The 20662-nt window shown below is 35.1% G+C and overlaps 1 protein-coding gene across 3 annotated transcripts in view; it reads right to left on the bottom strand.

Moving 5' to 3' along the window:
* The window catches only part of MICU1 (mitochondrial calcium uptake 1), a 255844-nt gene that overhangs the window by 134940 nt on the left and 100242 nt on the right, over window positions 1-20662 (bottom strand). For all 3 annotated transcript variants that reach the window (XM_053586212.1, XM_053586213.1, XM_053586210.1), the window contains exon 5: window positions 13252-13295. In XM_053586212.1, the coding sequence (XP_053442187.1) occupies window positions 13252-13295 (44 nt within the window). The remainder of the gene's footprint in view (window positions 1-13251; window positions 13296-20662) is intronic.

Here is a 20662-nt window from a genome sequence, read left to right as displayed (position 1 = left end):
AGACTTCACTTTGCCAGAAAGCAATTCTCTTTTCAGTCCCAATTTAACCACCTTAGCTCTGAGAACAATTCCAAATATCTAGAATGCAAATGTCTTTCTATTTCATTAACTAGATTGCTTCAGACAAAATGGTCCAAATGACGATGCTTTAAAAAAAAAGTGACAGATGATTTGGTTATAGCAATAAGAAAAAATTTAAAAAGTATACTGGAAGAGCATTAGCTTCAAGGAAATGATACAAATTTATTGAAACGATTTATTTCAATCCTCAGTATCTGATGACGTATTATTAAAATTCTGGAAGGACAAAATCTTCAACTCTACTATTTTCTACTACATTAACCCTTCACATTTGCTTTAATGCAGCACTGAGTGGGTGAATCTATGTCTTATCATTATTATCTGCTAGCTACATCTAAGAATTTAATTTTGAACTTCAGCCACTCAAATAGATCAGTGCTAAACAGAATAGTTCTGAGTTCAGCAGCAGTCTTGGTTTTAGTCACATGGGTCATAAAAAGCTTCTCCATTACTTAATATAAAAACAATCTCAAGTACAGATTCTGAAAAATAACTCAATATAGTAATTTCATTTCCTCTTTTTTGGCAAAGAATTTTTACAAGAAAAGATGTATCAGAAGAACAAAAATAAGAGTCTCACTCTGAGGATCACTGTTCACACTTTTGATTTATACTGTTCTTAGTAACTATCGCATGCTAGATAAAGAACTTTAAAATAAATTTTGAAAACAAATATTTATAGGTACCCCTTGAACACGTGAACATCGCTGATCATTAAAAACTATATTTTGCATATGCTATGCCACCCATTGTGCTAGGCACTTTATACTTGTATTATCTCTTTAAGTCTTCACTGCACCTTTGTAAGGTAGGTGATATTATCTGTACTTTACAGATAAAAAACTCAGGTTTAGAGAAGTTAAATAAGAAGCCCAAGGTAATAATGCTGTATTAAGTGACAGGAGAGGCCATGGTCTAACTCGAGAACCCATGTCATAAATTATGTTACACTGCATCAATTATATGGGAATATGCCTGGTATCTACATTGTTCACAATTTCTGAAAATGTTAATGAGGGCTCAGTATTTCTGAAGCAAAACATAGTTCATTATTATAAAACACTAACCTTGGGGTCTTGTATCAGCTAAGTTAACTTGAAGCTGGAAAAGAACATTTGAACCAATGATGAAGGTACATGCTTGTTTTAATACCTCCATTAATTCAAATGCCTATCTTAATGATTTTCAAAATGTGCATTGCCTTAGGAATTTAACGTTCTTTATATTAATTTTAATTAATAAATGTTAGATTGATCTATAATTGAAAAAGCTTTTAATTCAAGTTTAATTTTTTAAAAATGAATTATGCCAAAACCAAATATGAACCAAGAACTACCTTAACACATTCTCTACAGCCAAAGATCATCAATAGATTTTTAGGCTAAATAGTCTGTTTTACCAGAATAGAATGAGAAATAACTTGTTTAGTGTAGCTTTTATAGAACTTTTTTGTGTGACCTGACCTTCACACATGCTAGAGTGTTTAAGCTATAAGAAAAATGGGAAAAAAGAAAGTTAGTCTAGAATTAAAGTCTTCTTATACCAAAGTGAATTTCAAATCTTGTTTATGATGAAAACGCTAAACATGAAGGTGTTAGAAATGTAATGGATAGTTATGTTTATGCTTTCAAATCAACAATGATAAATCAAATGGGTTCATTGATTCCAAATTCAAATACAACATAATCTAAAATAAAAATATATTTTAAAACATCATAATAGGAGACTAAATATTTGGGACAACCAAGGGAACACTTAATGATTACATTATTATTTATTTTCTCAACTTGAATAATTAAACACATGGGTTAAATTAACAGACTTTTGTAGCGGTGGAACTCAGAGACTGGAAAGAGACATTATGGATACTCCTCACAGCAATATAATGAGTACATGATACCATTAATAAGCTGCATCTGAAGAACAGCACTCTATGTTACCAAGAAAACAAAATGATTCTGGCCTTTCCATGGGCAGTAGGAACTTAGCATGCAAAGGACAGATCCCCGCAAGGAAGCAAGCAAGAAAGGCCTCTTCTGCAAAGTAACTGCAAAGTAACCTTTGGAAGCTTAAAGGATTCACACTAGCACTACCAAAATGAGGGATATTTATATAACTCAAAATAGATAAACAATTCTTTCACTACCTATTCTAAGAAAAAAGTCCATTTTTCAATATAAAAAAAGGTTTATTCACAAGAAATCCTTAAGAATACAGTAAAACTTGATTTTGAATCCTTGATCAACCAAAGATATTAACTTTAATAGTGAAAGTTTAAAATAATTGGCACCTTTTTGTCATCTAATGTTATTGACTACTCAACACTGCAGACTCCAGAGACTTCCAAGCATTTGCGAATTCCTACTTCTTTACTCCTACCTCTCTAGGAAGGGTACTTATCCAAGGCAAGCCATTTTAAACCTTCACAATTATTAAAGGAAAGGAAGAGTTTTTAGCTGTCTCCTACAAACTGTCCTACCATAATTAGAGAACTGAAGGTGGCGCTCCTCAATTACAGGCATTAGCGTTTCATCTGTCTTACTTTCTTTAGTTCACTGTATAATGTTTGTGCCATACCTGTTCTAAAATATAACCCCCAGAATTAGAAACATTGATAATGGGATCTATACATCATCTTCACATAATTTTTAAAGCATTTGTTGGTTTGTTTCAGAATGTAGTTAAAGGCAAAGGCATTTAGGAGGCATTATTATTGCACCAATAATAGGGTATCTGGCTTGGGGGTTTGGTAAGGGAATGACTTTGTACTTATTTTTCTTTTTTAATTTTTTTTTTAAGAGATGGGGGTCTTGCTCTGTCATCCGGGCTAGAGAGCAGTGGCTCGATCAAAACTCACTATAACCTTGAACTCCTAGGCTCAAGTTATCCTCCCATGTTAGGCTACCAAATAAATGGGACCACAGGCACAAACTACTATGCCTGGCCAATTTTTAAATTTTTTTGTATAGATGGGGAAGGGAGAGTCTCACTATATTGCCCTGGCTGGTCTCAAACTTCTAGCCTCAAGAGATCCTCCTAGCTTAGCCTCCCCAAGTGCTGGAGTATAAGTTTGAACCACTATACCTGGCCTTGGGACTACTAAAAATATACCCTACTTTGAGGGAGGAAAAAAAAAAGGAATTATAGAAAAAATATACTATAAAAATAAAGGTATCCTGTGATCTTCATTAATTATTTTAAAACAAAAGATGTTTATAATTCAGCTTAATTTACATTTTAAAGACTGCCAACCCTTAGAAATGCAAGAGTAATTTCTTTTAAAAATGAATAAATTTTAGTAATTTATAAAATACAATTAAAGAGTCCAAGCCTTTAAGATCAATTTAAAAAGTACTCTCAGGAGTGCCCTTGAAAGTCTCCTTTGGTAGCCTACAACTACATACTCTTCTCCTGGCTTTCTCCGTGTGTTTGCCTGCTTTTCTAAGGTAAAGTCATTGACGAGCTTAAAAAAGCAAAACAATGAAGACTTTCTAAATATTCCATTTCTTTCCCCTTAAGCCATTTTACTGAGCTAAGTGCAACTAAGCAACTGTTTATCTGTATTTATTAGTTTAGAAATTTCAAAAGAAAAAATGCTATTAATTTTTAACTTGAAGTTACTATTGCTTCATCATTCCTGTCTCAGTTTAAGTAGGTATATAACATCCCAAATAAGATTATTTATGTGACTCAATTAAGTATCTCTTATAAAATATCAGTTTAAGTAGGTATATAACATCCCAAATAAGATTATTTATGTGACTCAATTAAGTATCTCTTATAAAATATAATGATTAAAATAAACTTCTTGACCTTCTGTGTAACACCTAATGTTAAAATTTATTTTTGAATTACGCTGGGTACTATATTCTCAAGGACTTGTGCAATGTTTGAATTGTCATATTAAAGATGAAGTGTGTTAATTTAAAGTGACAGGAACCAAACCATTCTGAAGGGAGCAGGGGAAGGACATGAACATGCACTGAACCTTTGTTCCTGAAGCATTACTATTGATTTTGGAGCATTAAATAATTTAAAGCACATGCTGCTGAGTCAGTACCTGCCAGAAATCCTGATCAGAAGATGAGAAAAAGAAAAAAAAAATTGACATTGATTATAAAAACTTCCAAACCAAATATACTTATTATAAAACATAATATACAAAGGACGAATTAAAACCTATAATAAATAACATCACTGAACACCTAGAAATAGAAAATAAGAAATACACAGACATGATCTGCTGGGCACAATAAAACAAGGATGTCTCACTATCGTTTCATAGATATAATTTTTCTTTTAACTTCATGGCAAATTAGTTGCTTTGATAACCATATTAAACATGCAGATAACCAAATTTGGATGAATTCAGAGAATCAATAACTACTCTAAAGAAAAGTACCAAATGAATGCTAGAAAAGGTCTTCTCCAAAATTATGTTGTACAAAATAAAGTACTATCCACACTGGTAATAAAAAACTGGCATTTGAAGAAGCAGGTTAGGTCGGCTAATTTAGCTGGGTACCACTCCAAAATATCTTCAAATATCAAATCCTTTGAAACATTTCTTTCAATTAATAAGCTTCTTTGGCTGTGAAATAAAATTTGATCTAAACTTACCATCCTATTCAAACCAACCTTAGTAGCATTATAAAAATTCTTGACTGACAAGCAGATGCTGCTAACACTTTACATGCCTTTGGCTGCAATTGACAGGACAGAGGCCTAAAGGATTTTAGAGTACAGGAGTGAGGTGAAGCACTGTGAACACAGGACAGCTCAGAGATGAGAAATCAAACCAGAGGTCTAGCTGTTTAATCTGGGCCAATTGCTCATTACAGAGATAGCACGTGGGGATTTTTATAGCTGACCGAAATGGGAAGGAAAGAACCTTGGAGAAAACAATTATGCAGAGGGTAATTTCATACAAGCCAAGAAAAATGACAATACATATGATACCATATAACTCCATTCATAAATTGAGTAAAGGGCTCAAAGTCATACAAAATAGCTACAATTTGCAAAGCCAGATGCTTTCTGATTTTATTGATAGGTAACTGACACTTGAGAGTTCAGCTGGTCTCTTACCCAAGATTACTCATCACCCTGTGGCCTGTCTTTGAATAAATAATTGTCTATATCCGAAGTCCACATTCTTTCCATCCTACTCTATTACATGTAAAGAACTTGAGCAATCCACAAGGTTGTATTTTTCATACCCAAACTGAGCAAAAAAAAAAAATTTTTTTCTTTTTTTTTTTTTTTTTGAGACCAGAGTCTCACTTTATAGCCCTTGGTGGAGTGCCGTGGCATCACATGAGCAAATGTTTTTAATTTAAAGAACTCTGGATAAAAAAGAGCTTTAAGGAAGGAAGAAAGGAAATGCTGTGATTAAAACTAGAAAATTCTAGCAGGCACCAAAACATTTCCTGAAATGTAGAATCAGTACTTGAGTCCACTATTGTAATTTAATTATATTCCAAACTTTTGCTTGTCCAAAGATAATAATGAGCCCAATTCAAATGATGCTACATTTAACACATAACAAATAAATATTTAAAACTTAATAAATTGTTTATATTAATTGTTAAATTTAGTTTATAATAGAAAATATTATTTTATCTACTATCCTGATTACAATTACCAAAAATCCTTTTTTTTTTTTTTTTTTTTGAGACAGAGTCTCACTATGTCACCCTGGGTAGAGTGCCGTGGCATCACAGCTCAAAGCAACCTCCAACTCTTGGGCTTAAGTGATTCTCTTGCCTCAGCCTCCTGAGTAGCTAGGACTACAGGCGCCCACCACAACACCTGTCTAATTTTTGGTTGCAGTTGTCATTGTTGTTTAGCAGGCCTAAGCTGGGCTTGAACCCGCCAGCCTTGGTATATGTGGCTGGTGCCCTACTCATTGAGCTACAGGCGCTGAGCCAAAAAATCCAATTACAGTGCAGGGAAAACCCTTGAAGAAATCGGTCTGGATGAGTATTTTATGAGGAGGACCCCCTGGGCAATTGAAGCAGCTTCGAAAATACACTACTGGGACCTGATCAAACTAAAAAGCTTCTGCACAGCCAAGAACACAGTTAAGTAAAGCAAGCAGACAGCCCTCAGAATGGGAGAAGATATTTGCAGGTTATGTCTCTGACAAAGGTTTAATAACCAGAATCCACAGAGAACTCAAACGTATAAGCAAGAAAAGAACAAGTGATCCCATCGCAGGCTGGGCAAGGGACTTGAAGAGAAACTTCTCTGAAGAAGATAGGTGCACGGCCTACAGACATATGAAAAAATGCTCATCATCTTTAATCATCAGAGAAATGCAAATCAAAACTACCTTGAGATACCATCTAACTCCAGTAAGATTAGCCCATATCACAAAATCCCAAGACTAGAGACATTGGTGTGGATGTGGAGAAAAGGGAATACTTCTACACTGCTGGTGGGAATGCAAATTAATACATTCCTTTTGGAAAGATGTTTGGAGAACACTCAGAGATCTAAAAATAAATCTGCCATTCAATCCTATAATTCCTCTACTAGGTATATACCCAGAAGACCAAAAATATTATAACAAAGATATTTGTACCAGAATGTTTATTGCAGCCCAATTCACAACTGCTAAGTCATGGAAAAAGCCCAAGTGCCCATCAATCCACGAATGGATTAATAAACTGTGGTATATGTACACCATGGAATATTATGCAGCTTTAAAGAAAGATGGAGACTTTACCTCTTTCATGTTTACATGGATGGAGCTGGAACATATTCTTCTTAGTAAAGTATCTCAAGAATGGAAGAAAAAGTATCCAATGTACTCAGCCCTACTATGAAACTAATTTATGGCTTTCATATGAAAGCTATAACCTAGTTATAACCTAAGAATATGGGGAAGGGGGAGAGGGAGGGGAGGGAGGGAGTAGGATGGGCAGCGGGTGATTGGTGGGATTACACCTGTGGTGCATCTTACAAGGGTACATGGGAAACTTAGTAAATGTAGAATATAATTGTCTTAACACAATAACTAAGAAAATGCCAGGAAGGCTATGTTAACCAGTGTGATGAAAATGTGTGAAACTGTTTATAAAACCAGTGTATGGTGCCCCATGAGCGCGTTAATGTACACAGCTATGATTTATACTAATAAAAAAATAAAAAATAAAAAAAATCCAATTTTTAAAATATACGTGACAGTGCCCACTTTTAGAGTAAGGATTTCAAAAACAAAAAAGAAAGCACTTTTCAAAATGCCAATTAGTTTTCATAGCATGTGGAAAAAATAATGGAGCAAGTAACAGTGAAGTTGACACCCTGATTTCTAAATTGGAGTATTAAAATTTGTATATGTCTTATTTTCTTTCTTTAAAATGAAATGTTACCCTCAACATAACATGTGACTATAAAATATCTGTAAGGGAATTCTGGCTTCAAGGAACTAAAACACCTTGTGCTGTCTCCTGGAATCTGCTATACTTTTTTTAAAGCAAGAATTTACTATTATATTATTTAAAAAGAGAACAAAAGTAATATATCCTTCTTCAAAGATGGGATTAACAGGGCAAATGAAAACGTGAATCATATGCAAAAATGATAAAATTCTGTCCACCATTAATACTTATTAACAAAAACACCTGAATAAATACATTAACTCATTATGATTTTTTTTCCCCCTTTGGAGACAATGTCTTACTTCTTTGCCCTCAGTAGAGTGCTGTGACATTATAGCTCACAGCAACCTCCAACTCTTGGGCTCAAGTGATCCTCTTTTCTCAGCCTCCCAAGTAGCTGGGACTACAGGCATCTACCGTAACACCTGGCCTATTTTTTTGAAATTGCTCACGCTGATCTTGAACTCCTGAGCCGAAGCGATCCACCCACCCAGCCTCCCAAAGTGCTAGGGTTACTGGCGTGACCCATTGGGCCTGGCCTCTCATTATGAATTTAGACTTGACTGGTTTCAAGTCTCTGGAAGTTGAGTGAGAGAGAGAGAGGGGTGTGGGGGGAGTGGCTAATTAATAATGCAGAATTAATTACATTTCTGAAGAACATTATAACTTACTATCTAAATTTAAGCAAAGCAATTCAAATAAATGTGGAGATTCATCAAACCCTGCCCCAGGAAACTTTCAGTCCTCCACCTCCTTATTTACATGTGCTCAATCTTCCATATTTTCACTGTCAGAATACAGGAAATCCCTTAACAACTTAATTAACTATACAAGTCAAGGAGTAATACTATAGTTGACCTTATTCCAGACTTTTATCTGTGATATGAAGTAAATAATTATAATTCAAATAAAGCACTAAGCATTATTACATTATAGGAAAAAATAGGCCCACACTCTCCTTAGAGAAACCAATAATTTCTCCCAAAAGTTCGTTTATCAAAATAATTTTTTTTTTCCAGACAGTCTCACTATGTTGCCCTGGGTAGAGTGCCATGGCATCTTATTCAGGTTGGTCTTGAAGTTCAAACTATCCATTTGCCTTGGCCTACCAGAGTGCTAGGATTATAGGCATGAACCACCACACCTGGCCTCATTTATCAATATTTTAAAAACGACTTTTAACTATATGCAAGTAAAAGCATTTGGTTATATTAAAGTTTTGTTTTTAAGTATGGTTTCCATCTGCTTCTATGCTAATTATATTTTCCATTATAAACACTATAATCAATACTTTCCTTTTTAGGTTTTAAGTATGCTTTTTTTATTTTTTTGAGACAGTCTCACTATGTCAGACTGGGTAAAGTTCCGTAGTGTCACAGCTCACAGCAACCTCAAACTCTTGGGCTTAAGCAATTATCTTGCCTCAGCCTCCCAAGTAGCTGGGTCTACAGGCACCCACCACAACGCCTGACTATTTTTTGGTTGGTCATTGTTGTTTGACAGGCCTGGGCTGCGTTCAAATACACCAGCTCTGGTGTATGTGACTGGCACCCTAGCTGCTGAGCTACAGGTGCCAAGCCTTGAGTATGCTTTTATCTCTACAGATCATAAAGGAGATGAAAATAAAATATATGTTAATTCTTCCAAGTTGGAGAGAGCATCAAGATTCTAAGGTAATTGTAATTACAAACAATGAAAAAACTCAATTCAGAGACCGTATTTCTGATATGTGCAGGGATAGACTGAGGGGAAGAAGTGATAGGGAGGAAAGAATAACAAATCTATTTTCCTAAAAAGAAATACACGGTAGAATAATGACAACAGATGATTAGTTTCAATAGGCAATTTTTTGTTACTTGAAAATAGGGTGTGAATTTTAAAGTTGTTTTTATTTATTTTTTTTCTTGAGATGAGTCTCACTTTTTGCCCTTGGTAGAGTGCCATGGCGTCATAGCTCACAGCTACCTCAAACTCTTGGGCTGAAGTGATTCTCTTGCCTCAGCCTCCCAAGTAGCTGGGACTACAGGTGTCCGCCATAACACCTGGCTATTTTTGTTGTTGTTGTTGCTGTTATAGTTGTCATTGTTGTTTAGCAGGCCCGGGCTGGGTTTGAACCCGCAAGCCCCGGTTCATGTGGCCGGCGCTCTAACTACTGAGCTATAGGTGATGAGCCAACAAAATATGTTCTTAAAATCAATGGTAACCATAGCTTTTACCATTTTTTATACAGGCCTGTGATAGTAGATAATTTGGAAATGCAATAGATGATGCAAGTGTAAAGAAAATTGTATTTCATGACTTTTCTACAAAGGAAATTGCTAGTATTTTTGGAGTAAATGATTAGCTTTCATTAACATAAGGTAGTTATGGGCTCTGAAAAAGGACTCATGCCAAAATTTAAAAGCTGGTTAATCAAATTTCACTTTCATTGACTATGAGTAGAAATAGGAATGTTCATTTACTTCCTACAAAGAATTTTCTAGTTAATTAGATCAGAAGGAAAGATGACAGCAAAGCATAAAACAACTACTCAATTACTTGTCAATATCAGTCGGACCATTGTTTTCTACTTTGTATCTGGAGGTTCTATGAAATATAAGTACAAATGAAAAACATCCCAGGAAAATGTTATTACTTTTATATTTGTTCTCACTTTTGAGACAAAAAGGCTAAAGTTTAATTCCATTAGAAAACAATAAAGGCGGTGCCTGTGGCTCAGTCAATAAGGCACCGGCCCCATATATCGAGGGTGGCGGGTTCAAACCCGGCCCCGGCCAAACTGCAACCAAAAAATAGCCGGGCATTGTGGCAGGCGCCTGTAGTCCCAGCTACTCAGGAGGCTGAGGCAAGAGAATCGCTTAAGCTCAGGAGTTGGAGGTTGCTGTGAGCTGTGAGCTGTGTGATGCCATGGCACTCTACCAAGGGCCATAATGTGAGACTCTGATCTATAAAAAAAAAAGAAAAGAAAACAATAAAATAAGCTAGTGTTTGTTACCTGTCAATGATGGATTTGTTAAATGGTATATTAAAAGTTAAAACAATAGCAGCTAAGATAATGGGAATAAATAATTCCTTCTGTCAGTATTTCCTAGCTTGTCTGTCTTTCAATTTAAAAGGCGAGAGAGAGAGAAAAGGAGAGAAAATCACCCATTTAAAAATCAAAGCAAATCTAAATTTAACTAAATTTCTGGACACAATGCATGAAATTCACTATCATCTTTTTTTTTTTAAATCATGAAATTGTCTTAGGATTTACATATTCTAGAAGTTATTTAAGAATTAAGATTATCTGATTGAATAAAAGAATAACAAAAATCTAAAGAAAATAAGATCAATATTGGATATGTATTAACTGTTAGAATCAAGTGAAGGACTCCACATGTTAAAAAAACACTGAAACTTTTAAATTAATCAATTCCCACTTTTCAAGCATAAGGTTTTAAAACAGGATTTCTTAATTTCATGTGAAATAAATGATAATTCATAAAGATATAAATCATAAACATCACATTTTAAGAAGTCTAACCTTCACTCTAAAATAAGACTTCAAGAATTCATTTTGATGGAGATTAATAAAGGATTTAAATGAAGAACCCAGAAAAGGGATTCAACGTGCATATAATAAAGTAGATGAAGGGAAATCCAGATTGTATGATCATTGCTAGGGGACAAGCTAGCTGGCTCAAGGTCACTAGTTCAATTCTATACCTTCTAATGTGAGTCTCTTATTCTTCTTTCCTTTTTGAGACCTCATTCCCTTGTTACCATAAAGTCAGCTTTTACATGCCTGACTTTTTATTTTTTTTGCAGTTTTTGGCCGGGGCTGAGTTTGAACCCGCTACCTCCGGCATATGGGGCCAGCGCCCTACTCCTTTGAGCCACAGGCGCCGCCTGACATTCCTGACTTTTATGTAAGTCATACTTTCAAGTATTACATGCTGATATTCCTAAAGCTTGCCTTTCCTATTCGAATTTCAGAATCTATGCTTCAGTGCACAAAAAATAAGTAACTGCCATTTTTGTCTCCACAGCAAGGTAGGTACTCAAATACTTAAATGTTTTATTGTATTTTACTCTTGCTATTTTATAAAAACAAGTGGAAACGAGAATACTAATGATAAGAAATGTAGAGCTCATAAATTTAATGTAATTGAAACAAAGATAAAGCTCATCAGTTATGCCAAAAGCTGCAAATTTTTAGTATCAAGTGGATCAAGTGTTTCCTTAAAAAGAAAAAGTTAAAAACCACCTAACAAACATGAGTTATTATCATTAGGGATTTTATATTTAAGAAATCTCTAGGAATGGAAATACCTCCTGTAACAAGTAAATCTGCTGCTCATTTTGCACAGATCAGAGAGAAGTCATGGCTGCCCCAGAGCAGTCAGGACTTTGAGCCTATGTCTCCTAACATCTAGTTCAAGGTCCTTTCTTTTTAATCATTTTTTCTATTAGAATATGTGGTTTTAAAAAGAGGATACTCACAGATGGAGGCCTTTTAAGCACTGTGACACCTGAATGGGAAAGGTAAGTTTTAGGTAGGTAGGCTTAGCTGAGTTCTCCCAAATTTAAGGCAGCTATTCATTCTTTGCACTTGGGCCAAATAGCTCGACCCTTATTCTTAACCTTACCAGGGTATAGAGTTTCATGTAATCACACAAGAATTGACATATTCCTGCAAAATCAATTTCTACGAACCCTGATCTCTCCCCCAACTAGACCCTCTTTTGTGATCCTGCCTTTTTCAGCCACTTCATGATTTTCATTCTGATTTCCTTTTCTTTACGATTTATAGAGCGATGCCTGGCTTGCTCTTCCTTCTGATGTGCTTTCTTCCTCCTCTTTAAAATTGACCATATATTTTCCTTTCTGACCCTGTATAATGCTTTCTTTTTGGAGAATTTATCCTGAAAGGGAAAAACATGTTTAACTGACTACTTTCTGAGATTAATAAAATGTAAAATTTCATTTTCTATATCTAAGAATGATTTCTTTTTCTTTCTTTTTTTTTTTTTGTAGAGACAGAGTCTCACTTTACTGCCCTTGGTAGAGTGCCGTGGCGTCACACGGCTCACAGCAACCTCCAGCTCTTGGGCTTATGTGATTCTCTTGCCTCAGCCTCTGGAGCAGCTGGGACTACAGGCGCCCACCACAACGTCCGGCTATTTTTTTGTTGTTGCAGTTTGGCTGGGGCTGGGTTTGAACCCACCACCCTTGGCATATGGAGCCGGCGCCCTACTCACTGAGCCACAGGCGCCGCCATAAGAATGATTTCTTACATGATTTATTCAAGTATAAAGAATTAAAAATAAGTATAATGAAAGCATATGCAAATCTGGAGTGTTCTTCATAATTATTACAAAAGGACTGTAACGATTTTTGTACTTTTCTTGTTACAATTATTATAAAGCATCAGAAAGCTTGAGGAAGGTCATATCAGGTAAGTGTTCTTTCTCTAAGAAATGCAAACAGGATATTGGGGGAGCTGATAAGCCTTTATGATGACTACTGAGTTAACATTCAAAAATTAACATTGACTTACCCCTTCATATATACAGAAGGCAATCCATGAAAATTACCTTATCTGGAAAAACACAGAACTTTCTGCTTGATTCTTTTCTGTAGAAGCATTTGGCAGCACAGATACCCCAACTAAGCATGCTTTTTTAATAAGATAAACAAGTATTCAGGGATCTCTTATACATAATTCTGGAGAAACTTAAAAATTTTCTTATAAAATCTTAATAAACAACAGGATATATACATAAATGTCACAATTACTTACCTTTCCATCAAAGCGTTTTATTATATATTGATCTAGACCCAAATCTAAAAAAGAGAAGAAAAAAAATATTTAGCCACTGATCATAACTGAAGTAAAACATAAAATGTCAGCTCTCACTTTTGTTTCCAATCATTCAATTAAATATATTATATAGTTTAGCCACATTTCTTCAAAGGTCACAGGAATTAATATTTTGCCCCACTTTCAGACTCAAAGTATCAGTGCTAAAAGATACTGGCCTCTTTATAAGAAGAGTAAGGCTCTGAGAAGGTAAACAAGGTAAAAGTTGCATCTGCAAACCCAGTCAGTTATTGCACAGCCCTCAACTAGAACTTCGGACTCCTTCCAGAGTGGTATCCTTTTCATTACACTAAGATGTTATATTCCTCTAATTAAGATGATGGATACTAATTTCCACTAGTACTATCCAGTACATACTACTATCTGCATGTATAGTATGTGTATTAACTTTCTGTATCAAGTTAAGAGTTCAATACCAAAAGAACTACTGCAACACATCTAAACACACACAAATAGATAATCTTAATATTACCTTTTAAAGATGGGTTAAATAATAAATATTTACTCAGGAATGCCTAGCTTTGAATTCTGAACAGTATGAAAGATATAATAAATATACTCAGTGGACTTGAGGGCAGGGATATTTTTGTCTTTGCATCCTGCTTTATCTCTAGCACTTGGAACAATTCTTGACCAATATATATCTACAAAAGAATGAATAAATAAGGTATAGTCCTTTTCTTGAAGAGTTACAATTTACTAGAAAGACATATGAATATAATAATTAACATTACAGGCGGCACCTATGGCTCAAAGGAGTAGGGCGCTGGCCCCATATGCCGGAGGTGGAGGGTTCAAACCCAGCCCCGGCCCAAAACTGCAAAAATAATTAATTAATTAACATTACAAGGGAGCACATAATTAGTTCAGTGAGCGAGTGCTATGGGAGTTTGGAGAATGGCAAAATCAGCTTCCAATTATACTTACTTTCCGGCATATCAGTTCTTTTCTTTCCCTTCTCCTTGTACTCATGCTAGTTCAGGCCATGATCTTGCCTATACCCACTGTACTATAATAATCAGGTTATCAGGGCTCCTAGAAAAAGCTTTTTGTATTTCTGCTTCTACACATTTGGTTATATAGTCTCCTCATCCGAAATGCGCTTCATCTTCTAGAAGCCAGACCTAAACTAACTGAAGCATTTGGCGGTAAAAGAAACAGATAACTCTGAAAGCAGAAGGACGTTTTTAAAACAACAGCAATTTGAAACCTCACAGATATTAAAAACAATACCAGTCACAAAGGCAGCATGGGTTTCTTATGATGAAAGAACAGAGAACAATAAAGAATTTTAGACAATTAAAACTTTAATTGCCTATCTATCCCTATTTTTTAATATATGGTCAAAAGAGGATAAGGTAATCCCTCGCAGACTACTGTTAAAAATACAACAAATGGAAACTAGAAAATAAAAGACAGAACTATAGAAGAACAGAGATGCAATCTGAGGTTTGCAATCCTTTTCTTAATCAGAAATAGGGAATAAATAATCCAATAAATATTAGCAAAAACTTTGTCAGAACTAAAGACCTTTCCAAGTGTTCTATTCTAAAAAAGACAAGCAAAAACTACCTATACTTGAGTGTATGCTTATGAAATTTCAGATAAGGATAAGAAAATCCTAAGTTTCCAGAAAAAACTTTCCTATGTCCTTACAGAGGAATAAGAATCAGACTAGAATCAGATGTCTAGTAAGTGGAATATGGTACATCAACTAAGGGAGATATATACACATTAACTAGAACAGCACTGTCCAACAGAAATACAATGTGAGTAACAAATGCAAGTCACATTTATAATTTAAAATTTTCAAGCAATCGCCTTTAAAAAGTTAAAAAAAAAGAAATCTTGTCATTGGTAGCAACATGGATGGAAATGGAAAACATTACATTAAGTTAAATAAACCCCAAACAGAAAGTTAAAACACTGCATGTTCTCATTCCTAAGTGGAAGCTATAAAAAGTTAATTTCAAGGAAGTAAAAAGGAGAAGAGAAGATACTAGAGGGTGGGAAGCAGTAAGGGAAAGGAAGGGATAAGATACAAAATTACAACTAGATAGGAGGAATAAGTTCTAGTATTCTACAGCACTATAGCATTACTATAGTAAACAATTAACATATTAGTTTCCAATAGCTAGAAAGAGGATATTAAATTTTCCCAACACAAAGACAATAATAAATGTTTGAGATGGTAGATATGCTAACTACCCTGATCACTATATAAGTATCAAAACATCACTATGCATCCATAAATATGCAAAATTGTTAATTAAAAAAATTAAATTAAAAACAAAAGATAAAAACAAGTCAGATTAACTTTAGTATGTAACTGAATATATTCAAGATAGTATAAAATATAAAACATATTGTTAATATTTTGATTACTACTTAAAATGATGCTAAGTTTTGAAAATCTGGGGTATATTTTATAATTACAGCACATCTCAATTCATACTTTTCACATTTCAAGTATTCAATAGGCACACGTGGCTTGTGGCTTACTGTATTAACACCGATTTTAACTTACCAGGGTAATACCCAGAAGAACTCAAACTTAACTTAAAAATTTTTAAGTGGTTGATTCTGTGACATGAACTGGGGGGCGAGGAGGGGAGAAGATGAAACAGATTTATGTTCTTCATTTTATGCTCTTCAATACAATTTGAAAAATGTTTTACCATGTGCTTTTGTAAAAAACCGAAAGCGCATGTGAGGACAGCCTGAGACTTACTAGGAATTCCTGTCGTTTATAAGCAAATACTGACATAAAGTAGATAGGCCAAGAATTTCATAATTTCAAGTTGAAAGAAATTATTTTCACCTTGTTTTATTTTTATTTCTTTACCTGCCAAATGAAGAAGGGTGGATTAGATCAGTTATTAAAATTGTTGGAAATGGAGTGTAGGAAATGTAGATGAAGTAATTTAAGCTAATCTTACTACCTGTTAAGAGATTCTACAGAGAACTTTTTTTTTTTTTTTTTTTGTAGAGACAGAGTTTCACTTTATGGCCCTTGATAGAGTGCCATGGCATCATACAGCTCACAGCAACCTCCAACTCCTGGGCTTAAGCAATTCTCTTGCCTCAGCCTCCCGAGTAGCTGGGACTACAGGCACCCGCCACAACGCCTGGCTATTTTTTTTTTTGGTTGCAGTTCAGCCGGGGCCAGGTTTGAACCCGCCACCCTCGGTATATGGGGCTGGCGCCTTACCGACTGAGCCACAGGCGCCGCCCCGTTACCTGTTAAGAGATTCTAATAGGCCCAACTTTTGAGGGTAGGAAGAACATGGAAAATGAAAGGAGAAAAAAATAGTATGTGCAGTCTGAAAATGATACTCAGATGACCTTCATATGGAATGATTTCCCCTTTCATTTCTCTACCCAAACCCTTTGTTCCCAGCATAGAAACAATGAATGCTAGAAATATTGTTATCACTAATGTAATTCCTAAACTTTTCTTCAAAAAACTTTCATGATCGGGCAGTGGCCATGCTCAGTGAGGAGGGTGCTGGCCCCATATACCAAGGGTGGCAGGTTCAAACTTGACTCCGCCAAACTGCAACAAAAAATAACTGTTGTTGTGGCTGTAGTCCCAACTACTCAGGAGGCTGAGGCAAGAGAATTGCCTAAGCCCAGGAGTTGAAGGTTACTATGAGCTGTGACGTCACAGCACTCTACCAAGGGCAATAAAGTGAGACTCTGTCTCTCTAAAAAACAAACAAAACAAAAAAACTTTCATGATCATTCAATGTACATAGTGTGATATAAACACTATCCTTCCCTTTTTATGAATGAGAAAGCTAAGGCTCAGCGGGTTAAATGGCTGTTTTCTAATATTATGTCTAACAATCTTTTAATGACAGCAATTGCCTTTTTTCTTGAGTCTACACAAAAATTAATGTAAAAGTACATAAATATTGAAAGAACAGTCTCATTTTAAGCCTCACAGTGAAGAAGTGAAAGACTTGTTTTAAAGACAAAGGCAATCGATTTTGTCAAATTAATTTTGTCAAAAGACAAAACAGTAACTAAATCAAATACATAATTTTAAGATTGATAAATAAGACTTGGTAAATGGAAACTTAATAATTTAGTTAAGAAATCCCAGCGATTCCTGAAAAATTTAGAGATTCCTTTGTTTAACATTTGAATTTACCCTAAAAATTTATCAAAAACTTATATTTTTCAACAATGCAGGCTAATATAAGCCCCCAAAAGAAAGTATAGTTCTATTTAATCAGATATGAGAGAGATTATAGTAACTTGGATCTATCTTCTGTCTTAATCATCACTATAAATTATACTAGTTACTGAGCATGTATTGGTTTTCTTTTAAATTTTATTAATTTTTTATTTTTTCCATTTACTTTTTATTTACTATGTATTTGTGGGGTACAAGTTCACTTTTGCTACAATGATATATTGCAGTATGAAGTCAGGGCCTTCAGTATATCCATCACTAGAGCAACACACACTGTAACCACCAACCAACCTCCCATCATCCATCCTCCTCACACCCTTCTGAACCTCCATTGTCTATCACTCCACAGTTTCCATGTGTACCCATTACTCAGCTCCCAGTTAAAAGTGAGAACATGCAGTATTTATCTTTCTCTGAATTGTTTTGCTTAATATGTTGGCCTCCAGTTACATATATGTTGCTGCAAAAGACACTATTTCAGTCTTTTTCTAAGACTTACTAGTATATACGTATGGATATATACCACATTTTCTTTTTTTTTTTTTTATTGTTGGGGATTCATTGAGGGTACAATAAGCCAGTTACACTGATTGCAATTGTTAGGTAAAGTCCCTCTTGCCATATTTTCTTTATCGAATCCTTCATTGGTGGACACTCAGATTAATTCCATATCTATTTTTTTTTTTTTTTTTTTTGCAGTTTTGGCCGGGGCCAGGTTTGAACCCAGCACCTCTGGCATACAGGGCCAGCGCCCTACTCCTTTGAGCCACAGGTGCGCCCTAATTCTATATCTTTAGTATTATAAATGGTATTGTAATAAACATGAGTCTAGGTATCCATTTTTATCCTGATCTCTTTTCCTCTAAGTAGATACCCAGCAGTGGGACTGCTGGATTTTATGGTAGTTCTATTTTTAATTCTTTGCAAAATCACCATACTGTTCTCCATACGGATTTACATTCCCAACACCAGTGTATGACAGTTCCCTTTTCTCCGCACCCTCACCCACATCTATTACACAGATTTTTTTGTCTTTTTAATAATAGCCATTCTCACTGGTTTAAGACGATCTCTCTCTCTCTCTTTTTTAATATAAGGGTACACACTATTGGGTTACATTGTTTGCATTTGTTAGGTAGCATCTCAGTTGAAGTTGAGTCCTTCGGCCAAGAAGTGTGCTATATATCCCTTGAATTTAATTGTGTTTTTCTCTCATGTAGGCCTGTAGTCGTTCATCTACTAGTTTCAAATTAGTATTGAATCCATTTCCATTCTTGAAATAATTTACTAAAGAGAACATTTTAAAAAGTGAGCAAAACCTTTGTGACATATGGGACACTATAAAGTCACCCAATATTTGAATTATCAGGGTCACAGAAGGTGAAGAGAAAATGAAAGTTAGAAAACCTGTTTAACAAAGTAATCTAGCAAGAGATCTAGACATCCAGATACAGGAGGCTCTGTGATCTCCAAATAGATACACAATAGTAAAGGTCTTTTCCATGGTACATTTCAGCCAAACTGTCTAAAGTCAAAGACAGAGAGATCTAAAAACAGCAAGAGAAATGTGTAGTCATTGATAAAGGAATTCCCATCAGACTAACAGACTAAAGAGAATAGGATAATATATTCAATGGGCTGAAGTAGGGAAAAAAATAAACCTGCTAGATAAGGATACTATTATCTAACACAATTATTCTTCATAATGAAGGTTAAATAAAGTTTTTCTCCGACAAGCAAAAGCTAGGGAATTGATCACCATTAGACCAGTCCTACAAGAAATGCGTACAGGAGTCCTACACCTAGAAATGAAAGGACGGCATTTGCCATTATAAAAACACCTGAAAGTATAACAAATGCTGGTCAAGCAAACCCAAATAAAGAAGAAAAAAAGACTTGAATGGTATTACTACAGAAAATTACTAAACCACAATGACCAATAAGAGGAAAAGAAAAGAACAAAAAATATACAAAACAATGAGAAAATAATTAACAATATGACAGGAACAAAACCTCACATAACATTCTTTTTATTTAAATGTTCAGAATATTATAGGGGTACAGACATTTGGGATATGTAAATTGCCTTTATACAATGTGAGTTATAGTTATGAGTCTGCCCATCAACCAGATAATGTGACTTATATCCACTGGGTGTGAGTTTACATATTTCCTTTCCCCCGCACCTGCTTGATTTTCATGATTTTTGCTACCATATGAACATAAAAGTGCTAATCAGTTAGTTCCAGTTTTTCTTTTCTTTTTTTTTTTTGAGACAGAGTTTCACTTTGTTGCCTTTAGTAGAGAGCTGTGGTGTCATAGATCGCAGCAACTTCAAACTCTTGGGCTTAAGTGATCCTCCTGCCTCAGCCTCCTGAGTAGCTGGGACTACAGGTACCAGCCACAGTGTCTGGCTACTTTTTAGAGACCTGGTCTCACTCTTTCTAAGGCTGGTCTCAAACTCCTGAGCTCAAGCAATCTACCTACCTTGGTCTCCCAGAGTGCTAGGATTGCAGGTGTGAGCCACCACACCCAGCCTAGTTCCAATTTAATAGCGAGCACATGTGGTGTTTGTTTTTCCATTCTTGTGTTACTTCATTTAGAAGGCTAGTTTCCAGTTCCATCCAAGTTGTTATAAAAAGTATAAGTTCACCTTTATTTTATGGCTGAGTAGCGCTCCATGAGTGGTATATATACCACAGTTTACTAATCCACTCATTTATCAATGGGCATTTCAGTTGATTCCAAATTTTTGCAATGTGACTTGTGCTGCAATATTCAAGTGCCAGTGTCTTTTCCATAACATGACTTTTTTCCCTTTGGGTAGATACCCTGTCGCAGGATTGCTGGGTCAAATGGTAGGTCTACTTTTAGTTCTTTGAGGTATCTACATACTACTTTCCATAGAAGTTATACTCAATGACAATCTTGAACATCAATAGTTTCAACACTTAAACAATATGGACTGATTAGATTAAAAACCCATAATTCAAATATATGTTGCCTAGAAAAACAATATTCTTTAACTGTAAAGAGACAGACTAAAAGGAATAGGAAAGATATTTCATCCAAACAGAAATGAAAAGAAAGCAGGAGCAGCTATACTTAGACAAAACAGACTTTAAGTCA

Source organism: Nycticebus coucang, chromosome 3 (genome assembly GCF_027406575.1).
Source record: "Nycticebus coucang isolate mNycCou1 chromosome 3, mNycCou1.pri, whole genome shotgun sequence".
Classification (NCBI taxonomy): domain Eukaryota; kingdom Metazoa; phylum Chordata; class Mammalia; order Primates; family Lorisidae; genus Nycticebus; species Nycticebus coucang.
The sequence above is the reverse complement of the archived record's forward strand: the minus strand, read 5'-3'. Positions and strand labels throughout refer to the sequence as shown.